The 26,293-nt window shown below is 32.3% G+C and overlaps 2 protein-coding genes across 3 annotated transcripts in view; one reads left to right on the top strand and one right to left on the bottom strand.

Annotated features, from left to right (window-relative positions):
• Positions 1–26,293, bottom strand: part of LOC126885908 (glycerol kinase-like) — a 208,334-nt gene that overhangs the window by 170,248 nt on the left and 11,793 nt on the right. The window lies entirely within an intron of this gene.
• On the top strand, positions 1,492–25,417 carry LOC114340429 (protein turtle). Its single transcript, XM_028291162.2, has 3 exons — positions 1,492–1,684; positions 5,185–5,448; positions 25,232–25,417. Exons 1-3 carry the CDS (start codon positions 1,573–1,575, stop codon positions 25,237–25,239), a joined length of 384 nt encoding a protein of 127 aa, XP_028146963.1. The 5' UTR covers positions 1,492–1,572; the 3' UTR covers positions 25,240–25,417.

Here is a 26,293-nt window from a genome sequence, read left to right as displayed (position 1 = left end):
TAAGAAAGGAGTCCCTGGTGAATATGTAAAGATTGTGAGGGATATGTATGAGGGAGTAACGACTAGTGTTAGGACAGGTGTGGGAGAGACTGATAAATTTCATGTGAAAGTAGGGTTGCACCAAGGCTCTGTGCTTAGTCCGTATTTATTCTCATTAGTTTTGGACCAGATAACAGCGAAACTACAGGGTAACATTCCATGGTGCTTAATGTATGCTGATGATGTCGTGTTAGTAGGAAATAGTGAAAGAGACTTAGAACAAAAACTGGAACAGTGGAGACAAGCTCTGGAGGAAAAAGGTTTAAAACTTAGTAGGACAAAAACAGAGTATTTGGAATGTTCATTTAAAGATGGAGCTACTACAAATAAAATGGTATCTTTGGATGGTGAAATGATTGTGAAAAGCAATAGTTTTAAGTACCTAGGATCGGTATTACAGAGTAATGGAGAAATAGATGGAGATGCATGCAGTAGAATTAGGGCTGGATGGATGAAGTGGAAAGAAGCGAGTGGTGTGTTGTGTGACAGAAAAATTCCAATGAAGCTGAAGGGAAAATTCTATAAAACAGCCATAAGACCGGCTATGATGTACGGAACTGAATGTTGGGCAGTGAAAAAGAAAGAGGAACAACGAATGCATGTGGCGGAAATGAGAATGCTTAGATGGATGAGTGGAGTGACAAAGAAGGATAAAATTAGAAATGAGTATATTAGGGGAAGTCTAGGTGTGGCACCAATTGATGCCAAAATGAGAGAGCATAGGTTAAGATGGTTCGGTCATGTTCAACGTCGAGACGTTAATCACCCAATACGAAGAATAGCTGAAGTGCAGATTCCTGGAAGGAGTAGGAGAGGAAGACCAAAGAAGACCTGGGGGGAGGCGATAAGGCAGGACATGTTGGTAAAGGGGATTAACATTGATATGACCCAAGACAGAATTGTGTGGAGAAATGCAATTAGGGAAGCCGACCCCGCATAGGGATAAGGCAAAGAGAATGATGATGATGTGAATATTACTAAAGACTCTTCCGTAATATGAGTTGAGGTAATACGAGTTACTAATAAAATCGAGAAGTAATTTGTATAGGTTTCCTTGTTATTTTTAGTTTGTTTCTGAAGATAATTAAATATGTACCTACTACCAATTTGTTTTATTTTCTTTTTTTTGTATTCATTTTTGTTTTGTAGATACAATTTTATTGAAAACAAAGTTTTTCCTACGCATTTCCTTTCTAATACGTACCACAAAAACCTCTATCAGAGCAGGTTAATCATCAATAAAAATTAAAATAAAAAACAAACTGTATTTAGACATTTTAATCAAAAAGTCAATGGGTGCCGGTGAGAGTAAATATATAGATATAAATAATTTTTATCGTACTTATTACTACTTATTTCATCATGGAACTTAATTAGTCGACAAATATAAATTCCAATATGGAATTACCGAGATCAAAATAGTGTTTATCACTTTCTCCCCTACTTGAATTTTACATAATATAAAAGCACCAACATATCAGTCAATTTACTGTTTTTTTGTTTATAATTTAAACGTGATATATATTAATTAAAATGGTTGCAAAAAGAATAAACCTAATTGTGCTATCTATATTTTTAATTTTACAATCTTCATATGGTGATGATTATACCAAAGAATACCCTAATGATACCGAAGATGTCCAAGGTATGTTTTTAATGTGCTAAATAATTTTTATATATTTCAAAAGCTTTAGGAATAACAATTCCCAATATTACCAACCACCCAGTCAATATAATAAATAATATATTTATTTCTCTTTTTAACATTGTTTATACCTACTTTATTCAGTCTAAATTTTTACAAAAACGCATTTTACATGCATTCCTACACTAAAGGTAATGGTACTTTTTTTAAGACCACTGTGCACTTCTTTTTAAATATATTTCACACATATTTTTGTATATATTTTTGTTAATATGACAACTATTTTTTTAAATTTTTTATTTTGAATTATCATTTTAAACTAAATAGTAAAACGAAGTCTGCAAAAGAATGATACACAGGGCCGACTTAAGCATCCACGGCGCCGGGGTGCAAGATTGACCTTTGCGCCCCCTTTTTTCAGAAGATTATATCAGTCATAGGTACCTACGATAAAATTAAAACTAAGTATGTTTGCTTTCTTTATTTATACGTATATTAAAAAACATGGTTGCAGTATTAAAAAAAGATCAATTTTGTAACACTATAAATCAGTCACTTTCGAAAAAAGTTAAAATTTATTATTTTCGGGAGAATCGTTAAAATTTCAGTATTTAGTTTGACAGTTTTTGACATCAATAAATTTGCAGACTCAAACTCAGTGCATCGCAGGTTCTTTAACTATTTCATTTATGGTTGTTGCGCCCATATAAGACGAACATTTCAAACCTTCACAGCCGTTGCCAGTTGCTAGAAATCTTAATGTCTGTCTAATTTGATTTTTAATTTCTACTGAAGACGTGCATAATTTACTAGAACACCTTGAGATACTTTGACGACTCTTTTCTCAGATTGTGCATAAATATTGGACTTCGTCTTCTTCAAGCCCAATCTCCTTGACAGAGGTTGGCAATCATCATAGCGATTCGGACGTTACAGACGGCGGCTCTGAAAAGTTTATTTGATGCACAGCCAAGATTTTCTATGTTGATAGTATTTAAGATTTCCATTTCTTTATTCATCTTTCTCATTGGAATATGGGACTACTTAGATGTAAATTTGAGGAGAAAATATCAGGCTTCCCTCGCAAATGATTCTCTTCCACAAGGCGACCATTGCCCAAGCATACTTACAGCGCTTAGGATACTAATTCATTGATCACTCATTTTTTTCGACAGATTTAGCCCCATGTGATTATTTCTGTTCTTAATCATTCATTTTAGTAAAGTCTAAGTCAAAATTTCAGCGATTATATATCTTTAGTTTTATTTGTATTTAATAAATGTTGTATGAAAGCTGGGTAATAACGCAAAGAGTATAACATGAAAAGGGAATACAATTTTGACAAGATGTTGATTTGTCATATAAGGGGATGCTACATAATGAAGACCATGGCCTCAGTAGCTCAGAATCGGAAGAGATATGGGGGTGGTTATTTAAGGGATGTTGTTAGTATACTCTTATTAGCTTAGAAATAAAAAAATAGAAAAATCGAAATAAGGATGTCAAATAAAAAAATAAAATATTGGGCGCCACTGGTTACCTTAAGGGAACCAAAAATTATACAAAAAAATAGAAATAAAGAAAAGATAGAGAGCTAAATCAAAATAAAACAAAAACAGTCACATAAGAAATATACAAAATACTGATAACGTAACTTACCTTATCTTACTCTATATATACTCAGCCAATTCTTTATTGTTCTTACGATACAAGAGAGAAGGAAAAGAGAAATAATAAGATTGTATTTAGCAAATTAAACATTATTTATTAAAACAAACAAAAAAATGAATCTAAAGTTGTGATCTCTTACGGTCTACAAATAGAGATCGTAATTACCAAAAAAAAAAAAAAAATAAATAAAATAGAAAGTTTACAAAATATACCTTGTTTATCAGTCCTGATTATTCTTGGTGGTTGTTAAGTCCAAGTGCGATTTCACTTCACTAAAGTCACTAAATTGATACAACAAAAGTACATCAGGTTATCCATAGTTCATGAAAAAAAAAACTCCATAGTTCATAAAAACTCCATAGTTCATCAAAAAACTTTTATAGAAAAATTCAGCATTGTCAAAACAAATTAGCACTTACTCGAACAAAAATATTAAAAAATATTTGTTATCTAGTTCATTAACGGAATCAAAAAGTACAAGCAAACTTTAGGCTTTAACTGGGGTGTTGAACTAGTAACATCAAAAGGAAACTTTTTAACTTCTGCTTGCATGTAAAGAAATATGGTAACAAAAGTGGTAAACAATTATCGACAATCGCCTAACAACAGCGAAAATTGCCGGAGTTTTGTTGTCGCGAAATGCATCGCCGGGCTGATTTAACTATTAGCCGGCCGAAGAACTTGTAACTACATTTTACTTTCACTAAGCTGGAACTTCACTTCATGACGACTATAACAGAACTGAACTTGAAGACGGACCTAACAAAACTAAACTTGATGACGGACCTAACAGAACTGAACTTGAAGACGGACCTTACATAACTGACTCTACTCTCCTCCAAATCTAACCTCTACCAGATTCCTCAACCAAAACGCCCTCTCTAGAATCATCACACGATCTTTCCCATCGACAATCAAACGACCAATTACCGATTCAAAACATTCAATTAATCAAATCCTAACCAATAAAAAGTTGCAAATTACGCACTGGGTTGAGTCCTCTAACGCATTCCAAAACAGCTCGACCAATCACCAAAAAAACAAACAAGCAGATCTCAACATTTCGTTCCACCTACTTTTCTCACAACAAGAACGCTGACTTGGACGTATTCACGGTTATGGCCCGTTCTCATATGCATCATCAAAAAGAACACTTGTTGGATTATATAAACACACTCAGAAGCACTCGAAGACTTGATCTCTACTTTGGAATTTATTATATCAACATTCGGCTCAAAAATAAATAAAACTCGGACTGTCTGTCGGTAAAAACAATTTACTGAAAGATCTATGACTCTGATGCCTTTGGCGGTGAGCCTCTCGGCAAACACCGCTGATACACTTAAAAACAATTACGTCACATTTTGCGTAGGAACAAATCCTACACCCGACGCTCGTGAGAACGGAAAGAAATCACAGATCCAATTCCACGCAAAACGCGGTCTTAACGAATATGACATATAGGGTGTAACGAAAGTGTTACAAATGTAAACTGGATTGAAATTTCAAATAGCTTTGGTACTGTTACAAGAGATAACAATGTGAAAGACTTGAAATGAAGACTTAAAGATGAATAAAAGAGTATGGAACAAAAGAAAAAAGTACACAAACAGAATTACTAACTAATCCAAAACCTGGAATGAATGAAGGAGAAGAGACAAACAAAGAGGCCCTCTTGCAAATACAATTACTAAATTACACTCTTTTGAAACTGCAGTTCATTTCAAATTAATTTAGCACATTTAACAATAATTTAGATACCTATTACATCATTCGAATCTTTACGTTGTATATAAGCTTTAATTGTGTTAATTCTGCTTTCTTTATAGGTCCTCCAGAAGTCACCTTGACTACGCCTAGGCGAGTACTAGTCCATCTAGGCCAGAATCTTAATATCAACTGCAGCGCGACTGGCGCTCAACCTATGGAAATCGGATGGAAAGCTTGGAAACGTGACATGCCTAGTTCAGTTTACACCAATAAAGGATACATTAAGTTCAACAATATCCAATCCGAACATGCCGGTGTATATTGGTGCATGGCTACCAATCCAGCTGGTACCGGAGGTGCTATAGCTGAGGTCATCATAGAAGGTGAGTAGTGCATTCTTGGTCAATAGTATTATATGTGAGTACAAAACTTTTCATTGTTTTGAAACTATTTTGTCGTGAAATTAATAAAGTATCTAATTGATGGATTCGACCGTTACTTGATGCAAGTTATTGTGAAATAAAGTATCTACTTAACTATTTAGTAGGCTTGCCATACGTTCCGGTTTAACTGGGATTGTCCCGGTTTTAGACGTCGGTCCTATATCCTGGCATCCTGGCCGGTTTGTCCCGCTTGTACAAACCACAAACTATAAATTTAGTTCAAGTAATTCTGTGAATGTTTAGATGTTAAATATATATACACACAACCAAACTTATATGGAATCACCATGTATTTCAAAGTAATATTTATTTCTTAAAAAAATTGTTATTGTTGTGAAGAATAAAGGTTTTAATTGAAAATAAACAAATCTATAAGACAATCAGATAGTACAGCTCGGTACGGTATAGAATATTTGCTTGAGCTGCAAATTGAACGAAAATAAATAAACTAACTTTTGCGTCCAAAAACGAAAATATGTGTCATATGGGCTTACAGAACTTACAACGGGGAAATATTATTGGTCTTGTGGAGCAAGTAATGTTCTCAGAGGGACATAGCTGTAGAGTTAGGCGTAACACAGGGCGTTCTGTCCAAAACCTATGCTAGGTAACAGGACTAGGAAAGCTCAAAAATAAAGCAAGGGAAAGTCGCCAAAAAGTAATAACGGCTCGCCACGATCGTTTAATTTTCCATTCAGCTTTAAGACGCCCAACCATTTCTCACCTGCAGCTCCAAAGGCAGCTTTTGGAAGCTACAGGTGTAACTCTCTCAGTTGAAACGATAAGAAGACGAGTTCCTGCCAAGAAATATACAGCAGGAGACAGTTATGTCTCGAGTTATCAAGGAAGCACAAGATTGATCGCCTAAATTGGTGTCTTCACCACCAAAACTGGAACATTGGGAATTGACAAAATGTGCTATTTTCAGAAAAAGTCAGGATTTGTGTAAAATCAGATGATCCACGAAATTGTGTACTTAGAGGTCGAGAAAGACAAGCAAGAAGGAAAACTGTCAGATCTGTTCACAAATATACAAGAGGAAGTGTAATGTTTTGGAGAGGAATTTTGATCCGTAAAAAACCTCCTTTAAATTTAATCCAATCAACTTTAACTGCTCATAGGTATGTTGATAACCTGTAGTTAGGCTCTGGAGAGGTGTAACAGGAGAAAATTTAATTTTATTGCATGATAATGGACCTCTACATACCATTAGAGTGACTAGAGGCATCATTGAACAGAAGTTATCCCTTGTTTGGAGTGGCCTGCTTGCTCACCGAGCTTAAACCTATAGAGAATGTGTGATATTTGCCTAAAAGAAAAATTAGAGCTCGCCAGAATAATCCACAAAACACCTTACGGCTAGTACTAGCTGCTCTTGAAGGATGGAACAAGCTACCACAACAAAATGTTGATAATTTGATTAGGAGCGTGCCCACACAAACTGAAGCTTGCATTAGGACTCGAGGTGATAATACTGACTACCAAAAAAAAAATAAAAACAATTTAAACATTATTCGTTTTACATTGAAATTTTTTATGCTATTGACTTTAAAACAACTAATTTTAATTTGCTTGTTAAATACTTTATTGTTTTATTTAATTGTTATGTATTTGTTACTAGATTGCTTTAAAATAAATATTGTTTGACTTCGTGTGTGCGTTTTTTTAAATTAGCACGAAATAATAAGAAATACCAGGTGATTTCATATAACTTTGGGTGTGTATATAGTCCAACATGGAAGTACCCGATTTCTTTCTCTGTTGCCTGCGATTGAAAAAATTCTAAATATGTTCGAAAGACTTAGACTTCAAAGAAATCATACTTCCTTTCCCAAAAAACTGTCCAGGTGCAATGTGGTGTAATTTCTTTAAAAGTGAGATGGGTGAATTATATTTTTGGTTTGTGCATGGACAATTCAATAATTTGAGCAAGACGGTGATATTCATAGAAAAAGTGAAGCAAGCGTAATAACCGATATTATTTTGGAGGTAAGAAGATTGAAATCTAATCTTCAAGAACGTATGGATAACAATTTTGTACCAAATGGCGCAAAACGCCTTTATTAAACGCCACTTAATATTGAGAAAATTTGGCCCGGAAATTGATTAATAGAACAGAAGTAACTGATTTTTACCGACGATGCATTTCGTTCATTGAGTTGTGGAAACTTTAACTTTAAACTCAGCAGACGCAGGGAGTGAACACAAACTAGTCCTAGCAAAAATAAGAATAAAAATAACACCAAAACATTTTCTACAGGAAATTACCGAGGAAAAATTCAATGTAGAATCACTGTGGAACGACTCTACAAGAGAAATGTACCAAAGGAGGCTAGCACAGAAGATACAGCTGAAACAAATAGACGACATCGATGATATAAACGCTAGCTGGGTGAAAATTAAAAACAAAATTGAAGAGACAGCGACAGAAGCTTTAGGAAAACGTAAAGTCATACTCAGCAAAAGGAACAGCAACAATACATCATGGTTCTAAAAAGAAATAAAAGGGAAATGTAAAGAGAAATGAGAGGCCTACATGAAGTATAAAATATCAAATACTCCAAGATCCAGAGACAGCTATAGAAGAATACGAAATGAAACAAAGCACTTGATAAGAAGAACAAAAAGTGAACACTGGGAACGGTTTACAAAAAAGAGAGAAAGCGACTCCTACGGTACCTATACAAAAATAAATATGGAGATTCATAAGAAACCAACGGAAAGAAATGGCAGAATTGAAGGAATACAATAACATACCAGCAAACGAATGGGAAAGATACTTGACGGAACCGTTTAAGTGAAAGTAAAATAATAATCGACACAATAACGTACTTGAATTAAGACACGAAATAGAAATCAGTTTTCAAGAAGTAGAGATAGTCATAAATTCACTCAAAAATAGAAAGTCGCCAGGACCAGACGGAATAACCAACGAGCTTCTAAAATACGGAGGAGAAAGTATAACCCTAGAGATGACAAAACTTATATGCAAAAATTAATATTGCACTGCAAGATGCCAGACGCATGGAGAAACAGCATAATCATACCAATGTTCAAGAAAGGAGACCAAGAAGACCCCAACAATTATAGAGGTATAAATCTACTGAACACCGCACTTAAGCTAACTACAAAAGTCCTATCCAACAAAATCAATAAACTAACAACTTTATCAGATGAACAACAAGGATTCAGATCCGTAAGATCCTGCGTAGACGCCGTATTTGCACTGAGACAAATCACAGAAAAGGCCATCGAGTACAATAAACCAGCAAATCTATGTTTTATAGACCTGACAAAGGCTTTCGATCGCATCCAAGTCGGAGACGTCTTACACTTACTGTATAGAAGAAACATAACTATCACTATTATACAAACCATCGAAAACATCTACTTCCATAATCGAATACAGGCAAACATAAAAATGGAAATCTAACACAGTTTATACCAGTACAAAGCGGAGTCAGACAAGGTAACTAGTTAAGCCCACTGCTCTTTAATATAATAATGGACGAAATAATAGAAGCAGCACGTAAAGGTCATGATTATAGAATGGGAACAAAGAAATCCAAATATTATGTTATGTAGACGACGCCGCATTAATCGCCGAGACATAAGACGATCTCCAAAGATTAACACACATCTTCAATACAACAGTCAAGAAATAAAATATAATAATATCAGCAGAAAAAACCAAATATATGACAACATCTAAATACCCACTACGATGTAAAATCGAAATTGATGGGAAAATAATACAGCAGGAAGCAAGGTTTAGATATCTGGGAATAGATACAAAGTGGGCCAAAGAAAACAGTCCACCTCGATATTTGGCAGTATTTATTGGATTTTAAGGAAATGACGAAACAGGTCGATTTCTGATCTAAGGGGGACACATTTTTACGGTACATACATTTGTCATTTGTCAACCCCCTCCCTTCCACTTCCCCCACCCCTTATTTTTAAATAGGGAATAGGGGTTGTCTGCTAGCTCATTTAAAAGGTTATTCAATTCTTTATTTAGTAATATAAAAATTAACATAATTATTTATACATAGTGTCCAAGAAAAAAATATATTAATTAAATTAATTGACACAGAAAGAAGAATGTATGTAATTTATTTAATTCAAAATTAGCCTAATAAAATGAAAAAAAATCAAAATGTAATTCCGTGCAGGTTACAAACTTACAAAATTCGATTTGACCCCCTATTTGTTTAAATAATTATACCTATATAAAATTTAAATATCAAATTTGCAAAAAATTATTTTTTGCGTTTTAAATAGGCACTATAAATTATTATATTTAATAGGGAAGGTTGCGCTATTATTATTATTAGTGCGCTATATGTTTTTAGTATTAAGCAAAAAAAACGCTGGACGGAAGGGCCGCCCGAGAACTTTATCGTGCCGATCTATTATCGTTATGGTACTAGATATTGGCATTCTATAAAAATAACAAAGTTACTCGTTATTTTGATATTTTAGAAACACCTACTGTACTTAAAAGTATTTTATGGTTCTACGCATCATTAATTCCTACATTTGAGAAAATGTTCGATGCCATATTTCGGGGACACACTATAGATGTGTAGATTATTGCATAAATCAATAGAATATTATAGTCATACTTTCATTTCAAATTAGTTCATTTTTCTGAGAAATTAATAGTTTACAATATTTGCATTTCATTCTATTTCGATTACGCCAGTCAATGCGCGAGATTAAGAACAAGATATTATCTCCAAATTCTATCCTACTGCATGGATTTTAATGAAATTTTGGGAGTAGCCCAATCTCCTAATTCAAAGTCTATCCTATATACTATGGCGCTTTTATCATGGGGGAAGTTCCCACCACTTCTCAGGGGTGAAATATTTTTATTTTCGAATTACATGGAGAAAAAGGAAGATTTTTAAGAAAATTTAAAAATTCATTCTATAATTTGATCACATTTTTTAAAAAAACCATTCATTTTAAACCCGTTTAACTTTTTGAAAGTAGAAATAACACTATATTAAAAGGTATTGAGAAGAAAAACAATGCATTTAAATTATGGTGGATGGGGAGTTAAATGTATATACTTTTCATTTCTCCTTAAAGTACATTAGTCATTATATTTTTTGCACCATATCTCGCTTAGTTTGTAAGTAACCGACATTTAACGGTGCTCGTTTTAAAGGCCTTTTCAAACACTACAAAAGGTGTTGGTAGCATTATACACCTAAAACCTACCGTTCCTCTGTTATTTCAAGTTGAATACACCAATTTGAGCATGCACCAAAAAACAAACTATTTTCACCTACCATATCTCTTTTTGTATTATAAATAGAACATTTACGAAGGAACGAATCTCTTTATTATTTATAATCTAAAAAATGTTTTATATAGAGTTTTTAGTTCGATGCATAGTTTTTAAGGTATTCACAAAAAATCCGTCCGAAAAGGTGTCATTTTTCAATGAAAATGGCCAATTTTCAACTACGCATAACTCAAAAAGTATTGAGTTCTCAAAAAAAAGTATAGACCAGTTTTTGCTTAGAAATAGGTTCTTCAGCCACTTCCGTGCTTATTTTGACCAACAAATTTTCCACCCCCTTGAAGAAGTGGGAACCGCCCCAAGATAAAAGCGCCATAGTATATAGGGTAGATTTTGTTTCTTGAGCTATTCCCTACTTACTGTGAAAATATCAAGTACATCAATGTAGTAGGATGGAATTCGGAGCCAAATACCCTCATTGACTGCTCTACAATAATGCTCTGCTATGAACGCGTGAGAGAGGACACACATAAGATTATAGCAAAATTTCTATTTACCGTAACTTTTCTAGTTTTTGAGCTACAGCAATAAATTTTATGTCATTGGAAAGGTAATTTTGCATTCTTTCAAAATGTGTTAAAATATACAGGGCGTATCAAAAAAATTAAGATTTTTTATTCATTTCCGGTTCAACCGGAAGCCACGTTTTTGGTAAAATTTATTGTGATAATAGATAATAAAATACCATATATGTCTGCAAAATTTCAGATTTTAGTTTCTATTAAGAAGGAAGTTACGGGCACTCGAATATTTTTTTATAAAAAATTCATAACTCCCCTCCTATGGGGAGTTAAGATATATGACTAATGTCATTCAATTTACTGATAGGATATCAAAAATATATCAAAAAATAAAAAAATTCCTTGGAGCCATTTTTGAGAAAATCTAGTTCAAATTTATGTCAAAATTTGACCCCTTAAATATAGGCAACCCGTAACTTTTTCTGAAAAACGATAACATCTTTCTTATAGCCCCATCTTTAGGCTATATAACGACTTTTTCAAATTAAACTTATCTTCAAAAACTTTTTAGATAGATAGGGAAATGTGTCGGGGGGGGGGCGGTCGGCCATGTTGGCCGCCATTTTGAATTTGGAAATGTCAAATTCCGTACTTTTATTTACCTATCGATGAGCTTACTTTGAGTTGAATTTCATTTATTTCTGTCAAAATTTGCAAAAATGGGCCCTAAATAACCCCCCTATTTCGGCCCCCCTTTGAGAGATTTTTTTTAAAAGCTTAGTTTCTCGACAAAATTAACTTAAACTTACTCATACCGAATTTCATCAAAATCGGTCCAGTAGTTTTTGTTGGGCGGTGGCGACATACGTACGTACATACGTACGTACGTACGTACGTACATACTTCCGACATGTTTTTTTTATTTGCTTTTTAGACTCAGGGGGACTCAAAACGTCGAAAAAAAGTGAAATCTGAAAAAATTTTTTTTGCACGATCCTATAACTTTATCTATTATACTATACTACGTATATAGTACGATAAAGTAAAAATGGTTAAAAAGTATTTAATAATTTATGAGATATTTAATTTGTTTATTAAATGTTACTATATTTTCAATTGCAGAAACGTGGTTGTTGCCAAAAGATAATAAATCTGTGTAAGGTCTCATTACTTTTATTTTTATGTAGATTTTTAACAAATGTACTGATAAATTCAATTTTCAATTTAACTCCAATTAGTCCAGAATGCCACTGCGCATCCGCTAGGAAAAATATTCTAATTCGGATTTTTTGCACAATCTTACTCAAAAAGGACTCCTTTTAACAAATTTGCATGTTGCGAGGACCAAAAGGTAAAAATTTTTTAAACGATTTTTTTTTGTTTTTTTCCTAAAATTATTTTTTTTTGCATGGAACAAAGTTTTTTTAGATTTTTTGGATCATTCCAAACAGAAAAGGTCTTTAGTGACTTTTCTCTAAAAATGATAGTTTTTGACATATAAGCGATTAAAAATTGAAAAATTGCGAAATCGGCCATTTTTAACCCTCAAAAACTATGTGAAAAAGTTAAAATTTGAATGTTGCCAAAGTAAGTAGATATTCTTTAAACATCGTTTCATTAAATCTCGAAGAGTTTTTTGCAATACAATACTCAAAACTCCTTTGTTTTTTAATTGATAATCAAGCGTGCGCGACACTATTTTCCACCGACAGTATGGTGCAAATAAAAGGAATAAATTCGTTATTTCGTAAACCGACGACTTTAAGGAAAAATCCCGAAACAGGTCGATTTGTATTTTTAAGTTATGATATTATGGCATATATGATATACTAGTGACGTCATCCATCTGGCCGTGATGACGTAATCGATGATTTTTTTAAAGGAGAATAGAGGTCGTGTGCTAGCTCATTTGAAAGGTTCTTCAATTCTCTATTTAGTAATATAAACACTTATATAATTATTTATACAGGGTGTCCTTCTAATTCTTTTTTGTCAAATAATTTAATTTAATAAAAATTTTTTGGACAACCTGTATATATAATTATGTAAATGTTTACATTACTGAATAGAGAATTGAAGAACCTTTCAAATGAGCAACCGCACGACCCCTATTCTGATTTAAAAAAATAATCGATTACGTCATCACGCCCAGACGGATGACGTCACTAGTATACCATACATGCCACAATATCATAACTTAAAAATAAAAATCGACCTGTTTCGGGTTATTTTCTTAAAGTAGGTAGCCGGTTTACGAAATAACGAATTTATTCCTTTCATTTGCACCATACTGTATACACATACAACGGTGGAAAACAGTGTCGCGCACGCGTGATTAGAAATTAAAAACAAAGGAGTTTTGAATATTATATTGCAAAAAACTCTTCGGGATTTCATCAATCGATGTTTAAAGAATATCTACCTACCTTGGCAACATTCAAATTTTCAGTTTTTCACATAGTTTTTGAGCGTTAAAAATGGCCGATTTCGCAATTTTTCAATTTTTAATCGCTTATATGTCAAAAACTATCATTTTTAGAGAAAAATCACTAAAGACCTTTTCTGTTTGGAATGATCCAAAAAACCTAAAAAAAACTTTGTTCCATGCAAAAAAAATAATTCTAGGAGAAAAACAAAAAAAAACGTTTAAAAAATTTTTGACCACCTTTTGGTCCTGGCAACATGCAAATTTGTTAAAAGGAGTCCTTTTTGAGTAAGATTGTGCAAAAAATCCGAAATAGAATATTTTTGGGAATAAAATGGCATTTGAACATTGTTCTAATTTGTTTATAAATTGTTTTTTTAATAACGTCGCGCGTCGTGGGGTTACACATTTTGAAATCCCGTTTCGATAATCGGATTCCTGAGAATTTTTCACTAATTGACAAATTTTTTTGTCGTTATTTCTTCTTCTTCTTTCCTTATAGTAAAAACATAGTTTTGCTTATGACATGTTGTTTCATTAAAAATGTCCAATCTCCTAGTTGTAAATTCTAGACCTCAAAATATTAAGATTTAACTAAAATCACTTAAATAAAATACGGCTCCTTATTGAGTTACAGGGTGTTTTATTTAAAAATTTAATTTAAAAAATATTTTTGCTCAGTATTTTAAAACTATTCGACGTATCCTTTTCATACTTAGTAGAAAGTGTAAGTACTAAAATACACACTATGAAATTATGTTAAATACACGTTTCCGGCAATTACCAGAGGCGTACGACAGGGGAAAGTAAATGGTTGACCCTTCCCAAATTCTACGTCACTGGTGAAATTGCCATTTTAGCACAATTTTTAGATTCTCCAATACTATATGTAAATATTATTTTCCTCACTCGCAACGATACAGTCATTAGTTTTCGAGATATTTGAAGTTAAACATGTAACGGCACAGTTATTTTGATTAGTGTATTGTGCCGCTTAATTTTTAGTTTTAAATATCTCGAAAACTAATGATTTTACAGTTAAGAATGAATAATATATTTTTCAGTCTAAATGATAAAATCATAAATTTTCGAGATACTTGAAATTAAAAATTAAGCTGCACAAAATATTAATCAAAATAACTGTGCCAATTACACGTTTAACTTCAAATATATCGAATACTAATGATTTTATCGTTACGAGTGAAGAGTATGTTATATACATAGAGGAGAATCTGAAAATTGCGCTAAAATGGCAATTTCTCCAGTGACGTAGAATTTGGGAAGGGTCAATTATTTGCTGTCCCCTTTCGTACGCCTCTCGTAATAGATGGAAACGTGTAGTTACCACATTTGGGTGTATAGTGCCTACACTTTTTTTTTTAAATACTGAGCCAAAATATTTTTTTAAATTTTTAAATAAAACACCCTGCAACTCAATAAGGAGCCACATTTTATTTAAGTGATTTTGCTTAAATCATAATATTTTGAGGTCTAGAATTTACAACTCAGAGATTGTACATTTTTAATGAAACAACATGTATAAGTATTGTCAAAATAACTGTCAAAGTTGATGTTGATATTTTGATCTGCTCCTGTAAAAGATAAAAGTTTTGGTGTTTTTTGGAAGATAAAGTAGTGGTTAATAATTAATTTAGTGTTTATAAACAAAAACATTTCAGTATATAGTGGTTTAAAACTTATTTCCCCCTAAATGGGGGATAAAAGTGAGTCAGGGACGTCTCTTGTGACGCGAGTGACTGCGGATAATGGTGATATTATTAGTAAAATGGAATTGAATATGCAAGATGATGGACAAAATGCGAGACCGAAGATTAAACAATTCAATTTGCTTTCAGATAAGTATAATCTTGATAATATTTGGGTTTACATTGAAAGGATTGGTGATGATCTTAATTTGGGAAAATTACATGCAATGACGATTGGGCACCTTATTTTAAAAAAATTAAAGTTAACGAATGTTCGAGAAATTAAAAGTATAGGTAGGAACCGTGTAAAAGTTTTGCTTACTTCTCGGTTAGAGGCAAATAACCTCGTCAATAACAGCTCACTTAAAGAACAAAATTTGAAAGCATATATTCCTAGTCATTTACTAGAAATAAAAGGTGTGGTGAAAGACGTTGACACTAGATATGATGTGAAATATCTCATGGATAACATCGAAACTCCTTCTAATGTTTTGAGTATATATAGGACTAAGCGTAGGGTAAAAAAGAAGATAAAATTGAATATGTGGACAAAAAAACTATAATTATAACTTTTGAAGGCAATATTTTACCGAATTATGTTGCCTTTAATAGAGTATATTTTTCTGTTGAACAGTTTTTTGGCCGAGTTGTTCAATGTTATAAGTGTTTAAAATTTGGGCATGTTTCAGGGCAATGCCGAAGTACACAGGAACTATGTATACAGTGCGGTGAAATTAAAAATAAAGACCATCATTGCGAAAAAAGTGTGTTTTGTATATATTGCAAAAATAACGAACATGTGACAATATCAAAAAAATGTCCATTTTATGAAAAACAAAAGAAAATTAAGAATATTATGATAGAACAAAAAACTACTTTTGTGGAAGCTAGATTAATATGTGAAAACTCCTTTTCGGCACTCATCAGTCCCAACTCTTTCTCTTGTTTAAATAATAATGAAAAAGAATTTCCATCCCTACCAATTAATAATAATGATAAAAATCTTGGTCCGACTCGGCCAACTGTAGAAATTAATAGATCTCAATTTTTGACTCAATCAAACTCTAATATAAATAATTAAAATGAACACTCAGGAAAGAAAAGAAAAGCAAATTCACCTATTTTAGAATCAACATCTCATAAACCGATGTTCCCCTTCACTTTTGGACCGTCTCAACCTTTGCCAACTTATTCTTATACACCGAATAATAATATCGAAAATAAAACTGAACTAGCTAAATCTGTAGCAACATTTATAATAAACTTTTTAAAAAATATTCATACAGTAGAAGACATAAAAACCTTAGAAAACAAAATAATTATTAAAGAAGTAGAACAGTTCATAATTAATTCATAATGTCAATACAACATAATTTAAAAATAAGTCAGTGGAATTCCAGATCTGCTATATCAAACAAAGGTAGTTTAATGCATTATTTAAATAATAAAAGTATAGACATCCTCCTAATTAGTGAAACATGGTTCAAAAAAGATATTAGTTATCATTTTAAAAATTATAATTTGGTTAGAAAAGACAGAAATGATGGCTTCGGTGGTGTAGCTATTCTCATCCACAATTCAATTACTTTTAGTGAATTAAATTTAAACTCTAATTTTAACACGGAAATAGAAGTTTGTGGTGTAACAATTAAATATAAAACAAAGGATCTGAATATTTTATCTATATATAGACCACCTAAAAGTAAAAGTTCAATAAATGATTGGACAAACATCTTCTCGCAAGTTAAAAATTCAGCAATTATAGGAGGAGATTTTAATGCTCACCATACTATTTGGGGATCTAGTTACAATGACACAGTTGGAACACAGCTTATTAATACTGCAGATGATTTCAACCTTATCGTAATAAATAATGGCGAGCCTACTGTTCTTACTCGACCAGATCAAAATAGTTCAGCAATTGATGTAACTTTTGTTACTCCTGACATAGCTAATAAAATCCACTGGTACATACATTCTGACACACTAGGCTCTAACCATTTTATTATTAATATGGAAATATTAGATAGTACTACAACTGAAGAGTTTATACCCAGAAGTAAGTGGAACATTAGAAAAGCCAATTGGACTCTATACACAACCTCAGTTGAAAATTTTTTTAATAGTGTTTACGAAATGGACAGTACATCTGATAAATATTGCTTTCTAATAGATAGTATGAATCATGCTGCGCACATTTCAATCCCGCAATATAAAACTTTTAAAAATAAAATTCGTTGTTCCCCACCTTGGTGGAATACAGAATGTGATACAATTATTAAAGAAAGGCAAGAAGCACTGACAGAATATAAAAAAAATGCTAATTTTAATAATTATATAAAGTGTCAAGCTAGCATGGCTAAAACTAAGAAGAATCTAAAATTGATAGCTAAAAAGAGTTGGAAAGATTTTGTGTCTTCTCTAAACAAAAATACTCCAACTACAACGTTGTGGAAGCAAGCCAGAAAACTAAATAGAAAATCAATTCCAAATGCATACAATTTGGATAACACCTTAGAGGATGAAATCTTTGATAAAATTGCTCCGCCATCTGTTAAACCACCTAATACTCATAATTATATTCCAGAAAAGCAAAGCCATTTTTTACTAGAACCTTTTAATATTACAGAACTAGAATATGTTCTAAAAAATCGAAAAAACACGAGTCCAGGATTTGATAATATTAAATATCCAATGATTCAACATCTCCCTAAAATTGCCAAACTTCTAATGTTAGATATTTTTAATTGTGTAATCAGCAATAAATCAGTTATTGATCAATTTCACGATGTAATTGTTTTACCAATATTAAAACCAGGTAAAAACTCAAATTTGGCTCAGTCATATAGACCGATTTCTCTTATGTCCTGTATGTTGAAAACTCTAGAACGAATGATAAAACACAGGTTGGAATGGTGGGTAGAAAAAAATAAACTTCTTCCAGATTTTCAGTTTGGTTATAAAAAAGGATATGGTACTTTAGACGCACTTTCTACACTAGTAACAGATATTCAAAACACATTTTCCAACAACACCTATTTACCTACTATATGCTTAGACATTGAAAGTGCATATGACAATGTCAGTCTTGACATTTTAAGGGAAAAATTGATAAAACATTTTCATATATCGCCTCAGTTGGCTGAAGCTCTTTATAATTTTTATTCCTGCAGAAAGATATATCTAAGAACTAATTATAATAAACTGATAGGCCCTAGATATAATAATTTAGGACTACCACAGGGATCAGTATTGAGTCCCCTTTTGTTTAATATGTATACTGCGGATTTGCATAAAGTCCCTACTGACATTTTTAAATTTCAAATAATACAATATGCTGATGATTTTCTCCTGTATTCACAGGCCAAAACTTATGATAACTCGGTTCAAACCTTAGGACAAATTCAATGTTGTGTTAATTTATGGTTCAATCAAAACGGATTCGAAATAGCTCAAAATAAATCTACTGTCTGTATTTTCACTCGACATAATATCCCAAAAATAGAGAATTTCAAACTTAATGGCTACGACTATGCATTTGCTTCTTCCATTAAGTATTTGGGAATGATTTTGGATCGTAAATTGACTTGGAAATTACATATTAACTTTATGATAAATCGATGTAATAAGGGTCTAAATTTTCTTAAATCAGTTTCAAGGATCTGGTGGGGAGCTGATGTTGAAACTTCCTTGCTTTTCTATCGATCATATATTAGATCTATAATTGATTATGGTAGTATTCTATATGGCTCAGCTTCTAAACATATTTTAAACAAAGTAGACGTTGTACAAAACTTAGGACTCCGTATCTGTTTGGGAGCTATGAAATCAACCCCAAATAAAGCTTTACATGTAGAAGCTTTAGAAATTCCACTCAATTATAGAAGGAAATATCTCAGCCAGAAATTTTTAATGAAAATTCGTTACCTAAATATCGGTCTTTACCAAAATATTAACAAGCTGAATGTAGCGGATTTAACTAATAAATACTGGAAGCTAAAGAACTCTCCTCCCCTTTGCGAGGCTTTTCGAGATCTGTTAAATTTTGACTGTGATTATAACATGATTGATAGTTTTGGACTCGAAGATTTTCGTTCTTTTTTACATACAGTTAAATTAGTAAAACCAAGTTACCATGAAAACAGTAATATTAGCTCTAACATCTTAAGAACTTTCTTAGATAATTGGCCAGATTCTATAAATATATATACAGATGCATCTAAGACGTTAGTTGGCACTGGATGTGCCTTTTTCATACCTGCTACTAAAACAGAAAAAATATTTAAGTTAGGCCATGATTTTTCTATCTTCAGTGCTGAAGCCATAGCAATTTATGAGGCCCTGCAATATTTTAAAGAATCAGAAGATATATCTGCAACAATTATTTCCGATTCCCTTTCTGTTCTTCTTGCTATTCAAACTATAGATTTTCCCAATAACAATTCAAATATTTATATCCTACTAATTAAGAAAATCCTTTTTGAAATTCATAAAAATAAAAGAAGAGTGAACTTTTTATGGGTTAAGGCTCATATAGGACTAACGCATAATGAATATGTTGATAGGTTGGCTAAAAAAGCCATTGAATATGGTACTTCACATAATCGTAAGTTTTGCATATCTGACTTAGTTAACACTATTAAGCATCGAGTTAAAAATCAGTGGAGTCAATCATGGCGAGATCTTTGTAAACAATCCAAATCTCAGTATTCACTGATTCAACCTTCTGTTCCAAATATATATTGGTTTAAAAATTACGTAGTACCTCGAAGATATATAACAACATTAATTAGAATGAAGTTTGGGCATGCATGTTTCCCTCTACATCTAGCAAGAATTAAAGTTTTTGATTCAAATCTTTGTACAGAATGTCAGAGGGTTGGTGACTTAAATCATACTTTCTTTGAGTGCGCAAAATATATTCCATGCACATATAATTTAATCCAAGATTTAATAAAATGTAATGTTTTTCCACCTTTCAATGTATCCTATCTATTGTCTCTGAACAGCAAGAATATATATGATTGTTTAATGAAATTTATCTGTGAAACTAAAATTAATCTCTAAACTTGTTAATCCTGATAATTTGGTATATTATGTACATATGAAAAAAGAAGAAGAAGAAGAAGAAGATACATAATGGAAAATGTGGTGAGCAACTTGGACAGTCCATAGCGGCCAGCTTTTGAACTGAGTAGAGAGCTGTAGAAGAGTTTGCTATGGAACTCTAAGGACCTCATTGCCTTCCTTTTGTATGAACAGAAAACAAAAAAAAAAGTTGTGACTGGCTAAATGACACCCAAGTCAATGCCATAAAAACCAAAAAAAAAAAAAAAAATGTATAAGTAAAATTATGTTTTTACTGTATGGGAAAAAAAAGAAGAAATAACGACAAAAAAATTTGTTAATTAGTGAAAAATTCTCAGGAATCCGATTATCGAAATGGGGTTTCAAAATGTTTAATCCCCGCGACGTTATTAAAAAAACAATTTATAAACAAATTATAAAAATTTTCAAATGGCATTTTAGAGGGGAGTTAAATTAAAAATTGAATTTATCAGTACATTTGTTGAAAATATACTAAAATAAAAGTAATGAAGCCTTAAATAGATTTATATTATTTTGGCAAAAACCGCGTTTTTTCAATTGAAAATATAGTAATATTTAATAAACAAATTAAATATCTCATACATTATTAAATATTGTTTAACCAATTTTTTTTCACTTAATATTGATATCATAGCGCAACTTTTCCTATAAAACAAAATAATTTGTAGTACTTATTTAAAACGCAAATAATATTTTTTTGCAAATTTGATTTTTATCCGCTTTGATTTATAGCTTTGCAGAAAAAAATCCTAAAACCCTCATTAAAATGTAAATGATTTGGATACTTTCTTGAAAATATCTTTTGTACCCACCTAAACTTTGATATAAAATTTGTTCCAACTTGTACAAATTTACATTTTGAGTTACATGTAGTGTAATCTTTTTTTACTAGTTTAAATACATTCTATTGCTGCCACAAAACAGAAAAGAATGTTTTTGATAAATAAACATTGCTTTTCGCTAAACTTCAATGTTCAAGCTGCCACCCATCTTCCTCTTGGTAGGTTGAATATTGAATTTAAGCGAAAAACAATATTTATTTGTCAAATAAACAATTTGCTCTATTTTCTGATGTTAATATTACTGAACAGAGAATTGAATAACCTTTTAAATAAACACAATACACGGTTAGGACAATCGACAAAAGATTAATACCGAGTGATACCGATAACCTTTTTGACGAGGTATCACTGATTAGTACTTTTATAGCATCAAGTATTAAATAGAATGAAATTCGACGACCGACGCGCGACGATGCAAATTGAGTATGTTGACAAATTAATGGGTTCAATTATTTAAATATTTTCACGAAATACACATGAGGGTGGGTCGGTTCTCTAGTTTTTTTTTGCCTGTAGTGAAGAAAGTTGCCAAATGGTCTAGAATAAATAGTGAAATTTTTATTTTTTTATTTTAATATTTAGCCCCACCGCCCGACCCCTAAAAAAATTAAAAATTAAATTCTTACATCAATGAAACCTGATGCTTCAAATGACTAAAAATAGCTTCAAATGCACTTTAAAAAATACTTGATTAATTTTAACAACCTTAAACCTCACCGCCAGGTAAATTTGTCCAGGTCCAGAAGGATCCCTAATACCCCTAAGTACTCTACGCCTACAGCGCCTACCTTTGACTGTAATAGACCGAACTGAATTATCGAGTAGACAAGGAGCAATGATCGCTAGTGCAGTTCTTGAAGATATTGGATTGATATCCAAAAATGACAAGTCTATATAATAGACAATTCTAAATTAGATCGACAAAGAAAAAGGCAACGACTTGATTTACAAAAAAAAAAACATAAAGGATGATGCTAGTCTGCAAGCTCTCTATTTTGATGGTCGCAAAAATCAAACCCTTCACATTCAAGATCAGGGAGAATCGTCATCTAGAAAAACCACTGTCGAAGAACATAAAGTGTTATTGAAGGAACCTGGTAGCGACTATATAGGACACGTAACACCTCAAAATGGTACTGCAAAGACCATAGCAGCAACGATTTTTAACTATTTAACAGAAAATCAGGTGTCAATTAGCGAGTTGACTGCTGTTGGCTGCGGTGGTACTGTCGTTAAAACTGGGCCCCACGGTGGTGTAATACATTTTATGGAATTGCGAGTACGTCATAAACGACCCTTGCAACGGAAAATATGTCAACTACATACAAACGAATTGCCACTTCGACATTTGGTTAGATAGCTGGACGCAAATACCACAGGACCTCTCTCATTCTCGTGTTCTATCGGCAAACTTATTAAAACTTATGAGCGATTACCTGTTGTGTGCTACGAAAAATTCAAAGTTGAGTTGCCTGAGGTAAATTTAAAAGGACTAAGCAGCAACCAAAAATGTTTATACCAGATGTGCACTGCCATATCTTCCGAAAACTGTCCAAATAATTTAGCGAATAACCCTCCTGGCAAATTATTTCATGGAAGATGGCTAACTACGGCGAATCTTATCTTGAGGGCTTACATTGCAGTAAAGAATCCGCCGCCTAGTTTAAAAATTTTAACAGAATATATTCTGCTAGTATATGCTAAGGTTTGGTTTTTAATAAAAACTGTACCAGTGAGTACATTTGGAACTCTTCACCTTTGGAAGCTAATTGAATATTCCAGATATTTAAGTGACGAACTAAAAGCTGTAGTTGACACTGTGATCCAACGAAATGGCTTTTATGGCCATCCTGAAAATATTTTACTAACGATGATCTTTGACTCACGTAGTCATATAAGAAAATTGGGATACAAAAGGATATTAAAGTGCAGATCGAAAGCGCAATAAAATCTTATAAATTTAAATTACACTGCGAGAAAATTGGAAAATCCCAAGTTCAATAATTCTGAAGCGGAATCCTAGATAGATTGAATAAATTGGCAAGAGTGCAGATAATCGGAGCCGCTAATGATGAAAAATCTGACTGATGAAGACATTCAAGAATTTATTAAAACTGGTAGCTATCCAGAAGGAGATTTATGGAAGTTATCCTGCCATACACAGGCTGGTCAAAGAGATGTCAAATTAGTGACAAAGGCATTTTTGGCCGTATGTGAGTTTACTAATAGGGATGGTTGGATACGTATAACTATAGCATCTAGAAGCAACATGCCAAAGTTTAATAGCAAATCAGACTATGAAGTAGGAAATTAAAAGTTGCTCATATGGTTGTGTGGATGGGTGGGCAGGGATGGAACTCGATGGCAGCTACCTCCCCGCGATGAGTTCTAGGCTATTTTGTATATTTTAAACCACAAAATAAGCAAAGAGCTGCTCCAAAGTGGAAAAGTACTTTATTGTTTTTATCCAAAACTTGTCACGTACGGGGAGCTATAGTATAATGCACATTTATATTATACATAGTATATCATATCGCTGACTATAGTAATGAGTGAGCCTTCACACAGGGAAGCATTTGTTCCATGTATGCAGCCTCACTCATTACTATGAGAGCGATATGATATATTATACTATTATATTATAGTATAGCTCCCCGTGCGTAACAAGCTTTAAGGGCTGGCGGGGGGCCTAAATATATCTAAAAATTAAAAATATTTTTTTTAGGTAATAAGAGAACCATATTGCATCATTTCATAACACAGGGAAATTCATTTGTTGATTTAATTTTTTTTGTTTTTTGAGGGGGCTGGCGGAAGGCTCAAATAGTGACGAAAAATATTTAAAAAAATTTGTACAAGATAATTTTACCAATAGCAACTATTTCAACTACAGGCGTCTTGAAATTTAAAAAAAAAGTATAAACTTTTAAAAATGGTGGAATATATTTTGAATATACCAGGTACGTCCGTTTTTTAGAGTGGCACTTATTGACGGGTCGGACGATAGGGGTCGCATATTGGAGTTTACCGTACAAATTAAATTTTAATGTGACATGCAATGCTTTTTATGAAGAAATAAAGTTTATTAAAAGAAGTACAAGTCATAACCTATAAGTGAAAAGTACGAATGGTACAAAAAATAGATGTTTAATTAAGAGAGTATGCGCAAAATTTCGGGACAATGCTTTTTAAATCCATTTATTTTCTTCGAATACTGAAAAAACTATTTAATAAATTTTTTTGAAAATTTTAAATGCAGAATGAAATATTAAATTATTACCGAAGGCGAAATATTAAATTATTACCGAAGGCCGAAAGTCTCTTAGAATAAACAAAACTTTTGGGTGAGATATTAATTTGATATTAAAAATCACACTAAATTTTCTCTTCTTTTTCACCCCTGTAACTTATTAAAATAAACATTATAGAAGTTTTCAGGGACTTTCTGCCCTCGGTAATAATATAATCTTTCATTCTGTGATTAAATTTTTCAAAAATACTTATTAGTTTTCTCAGGATTCGACAAAATTAATACATTTAAAAGCATTGGTCTGAAATTTTGAGCCTACGCTATTAATAAAAAGTTTTGGCACCAGCTTAAGCATGTTTTTTCTACTTCACCCTATCCACCATTATTTATTATCCCGGGTAGGAGTTTCATAATTGATGGTAAGCCTACTTAACGGGAATATACTACGATGATACCAGTAAAATTTTAGTAATCCTTGTTGGTTGTGACTGTTTTGTTGAATATACATATTTAAAAAATACGTCTCAGTTCCATTTGTAACGGTCATTAACAATACATACTAGATATAGGGTATTAAGAAAATATATTTTAATTGCTTATTGCTTCTTTTCAGATAACTAATTGTCCTCAAAAAGTAAATGTGTATAATATACAATAAAATATAAATTTACCTACATCTGTATCTATAAAAGACCGACCGAAAATGCAATATTTTATTCGTTACCTATGTATGTATATTTTAAAAATGCCTTTTTAATAACAGAAGATAATAAAAAATAGTATGAGTATATGAACTTAATATGTTGTTTCATTTATACCACCCTCTAAAATCCTTTATAGTTATTCTCTAAAAGTATGTAAGGATTTGTTTTCGTCTTGCTAAGGCGCTTTGAATAATATATAGCTTGTACTATTTCAGCAACTTTAAAACAGTACTTCGGGTTGTAACTCTAAAACCGGAAGTCCGAAGTAAAATGTCTCACCTTTAATACCATCCTTGGGTTATAAGCTTTCATTCGACACCTCATTTGTAATTGTATTTGATATAATGACGAAGGAGTTGTGTTTAAATGCTAAATTTGTTAGATGACCTGCCTCATAAAAGCAGAAAAATTTTATGCGGTGACTTTAACATTAATTATGCTGCTGCTTGTGCTACCCAAGTGTTCCTGGCCAACATATTTGAATCGTATGATCTCTCAATGAGCGTTAATTCTCCTACAAGGATTACAAAAACTACATCTACCATAATCGATTATATTGTCTCAGATTTCTCACCCCTCGATGTCTGCTCTACAGTTATCAATGCGGGAGTTATCAATGAAGCAGTGTATACGAAGTTTAACATTTTCAGCAAACCCTCCTCAAAAACCCGACGTTTAGGTATGATTTTTTCCGTCCAGAATTTTCGTAAATTCCAAAATTTATGCTTAACTTCTGAGTGGCACTTTCCTTCTATTGACGTGGACTATAATTTCAGTGTTTTTCTAGATAAGCTTCTCCGCATCTTCAGTAAGGCATTTCCTTTAATTCCTATTAAGCCAAAACATCGGAAACCTTGGGTTACGAGAGGTATCCACATATTATTATCAGCCAAGAATATGGATTCACTACTATACATCAAGAAATTGTCTGTCCGAATATATCACAAAGTACAGGACAACATATCTAAAAC

This window comes from Diabrotica virgifera, chromosome 6, assembly GCF_917563875.1.
Source record: "Diabrotica virgifera virgifera chromosome 6, PGI_DIABVI_V3a".
In the NCBI taxonomy this organism is placed as follows: Eukaryota; Metazoa; Arthropoda; class Insecta; order Coleoptera; family Chrysomelidae; genus Diabrotica; species Diabrotica virgifera.
The sequence above is the reverse complement of the archived record's forward strand: the minus strand, read 5'-3'. Positions and strand labels throughout refer to the sequence as shown.

Coding starts and splice junctions, on each gene's coding strand:
- LOC114340429 (XM_028291162.2), top strand. CDS start 1,573: ATGGTTGCAAAAAGAATAAACCTAATTGTGCTATCTATATTTTTAATT. Junction 1,685..5,184: donor TGATACCGAAGATGTCCAAG/GTATGTTTTTAA, acceptor CTTTCTTTATAG/GTCCTCCAGAAGTCACCTTG.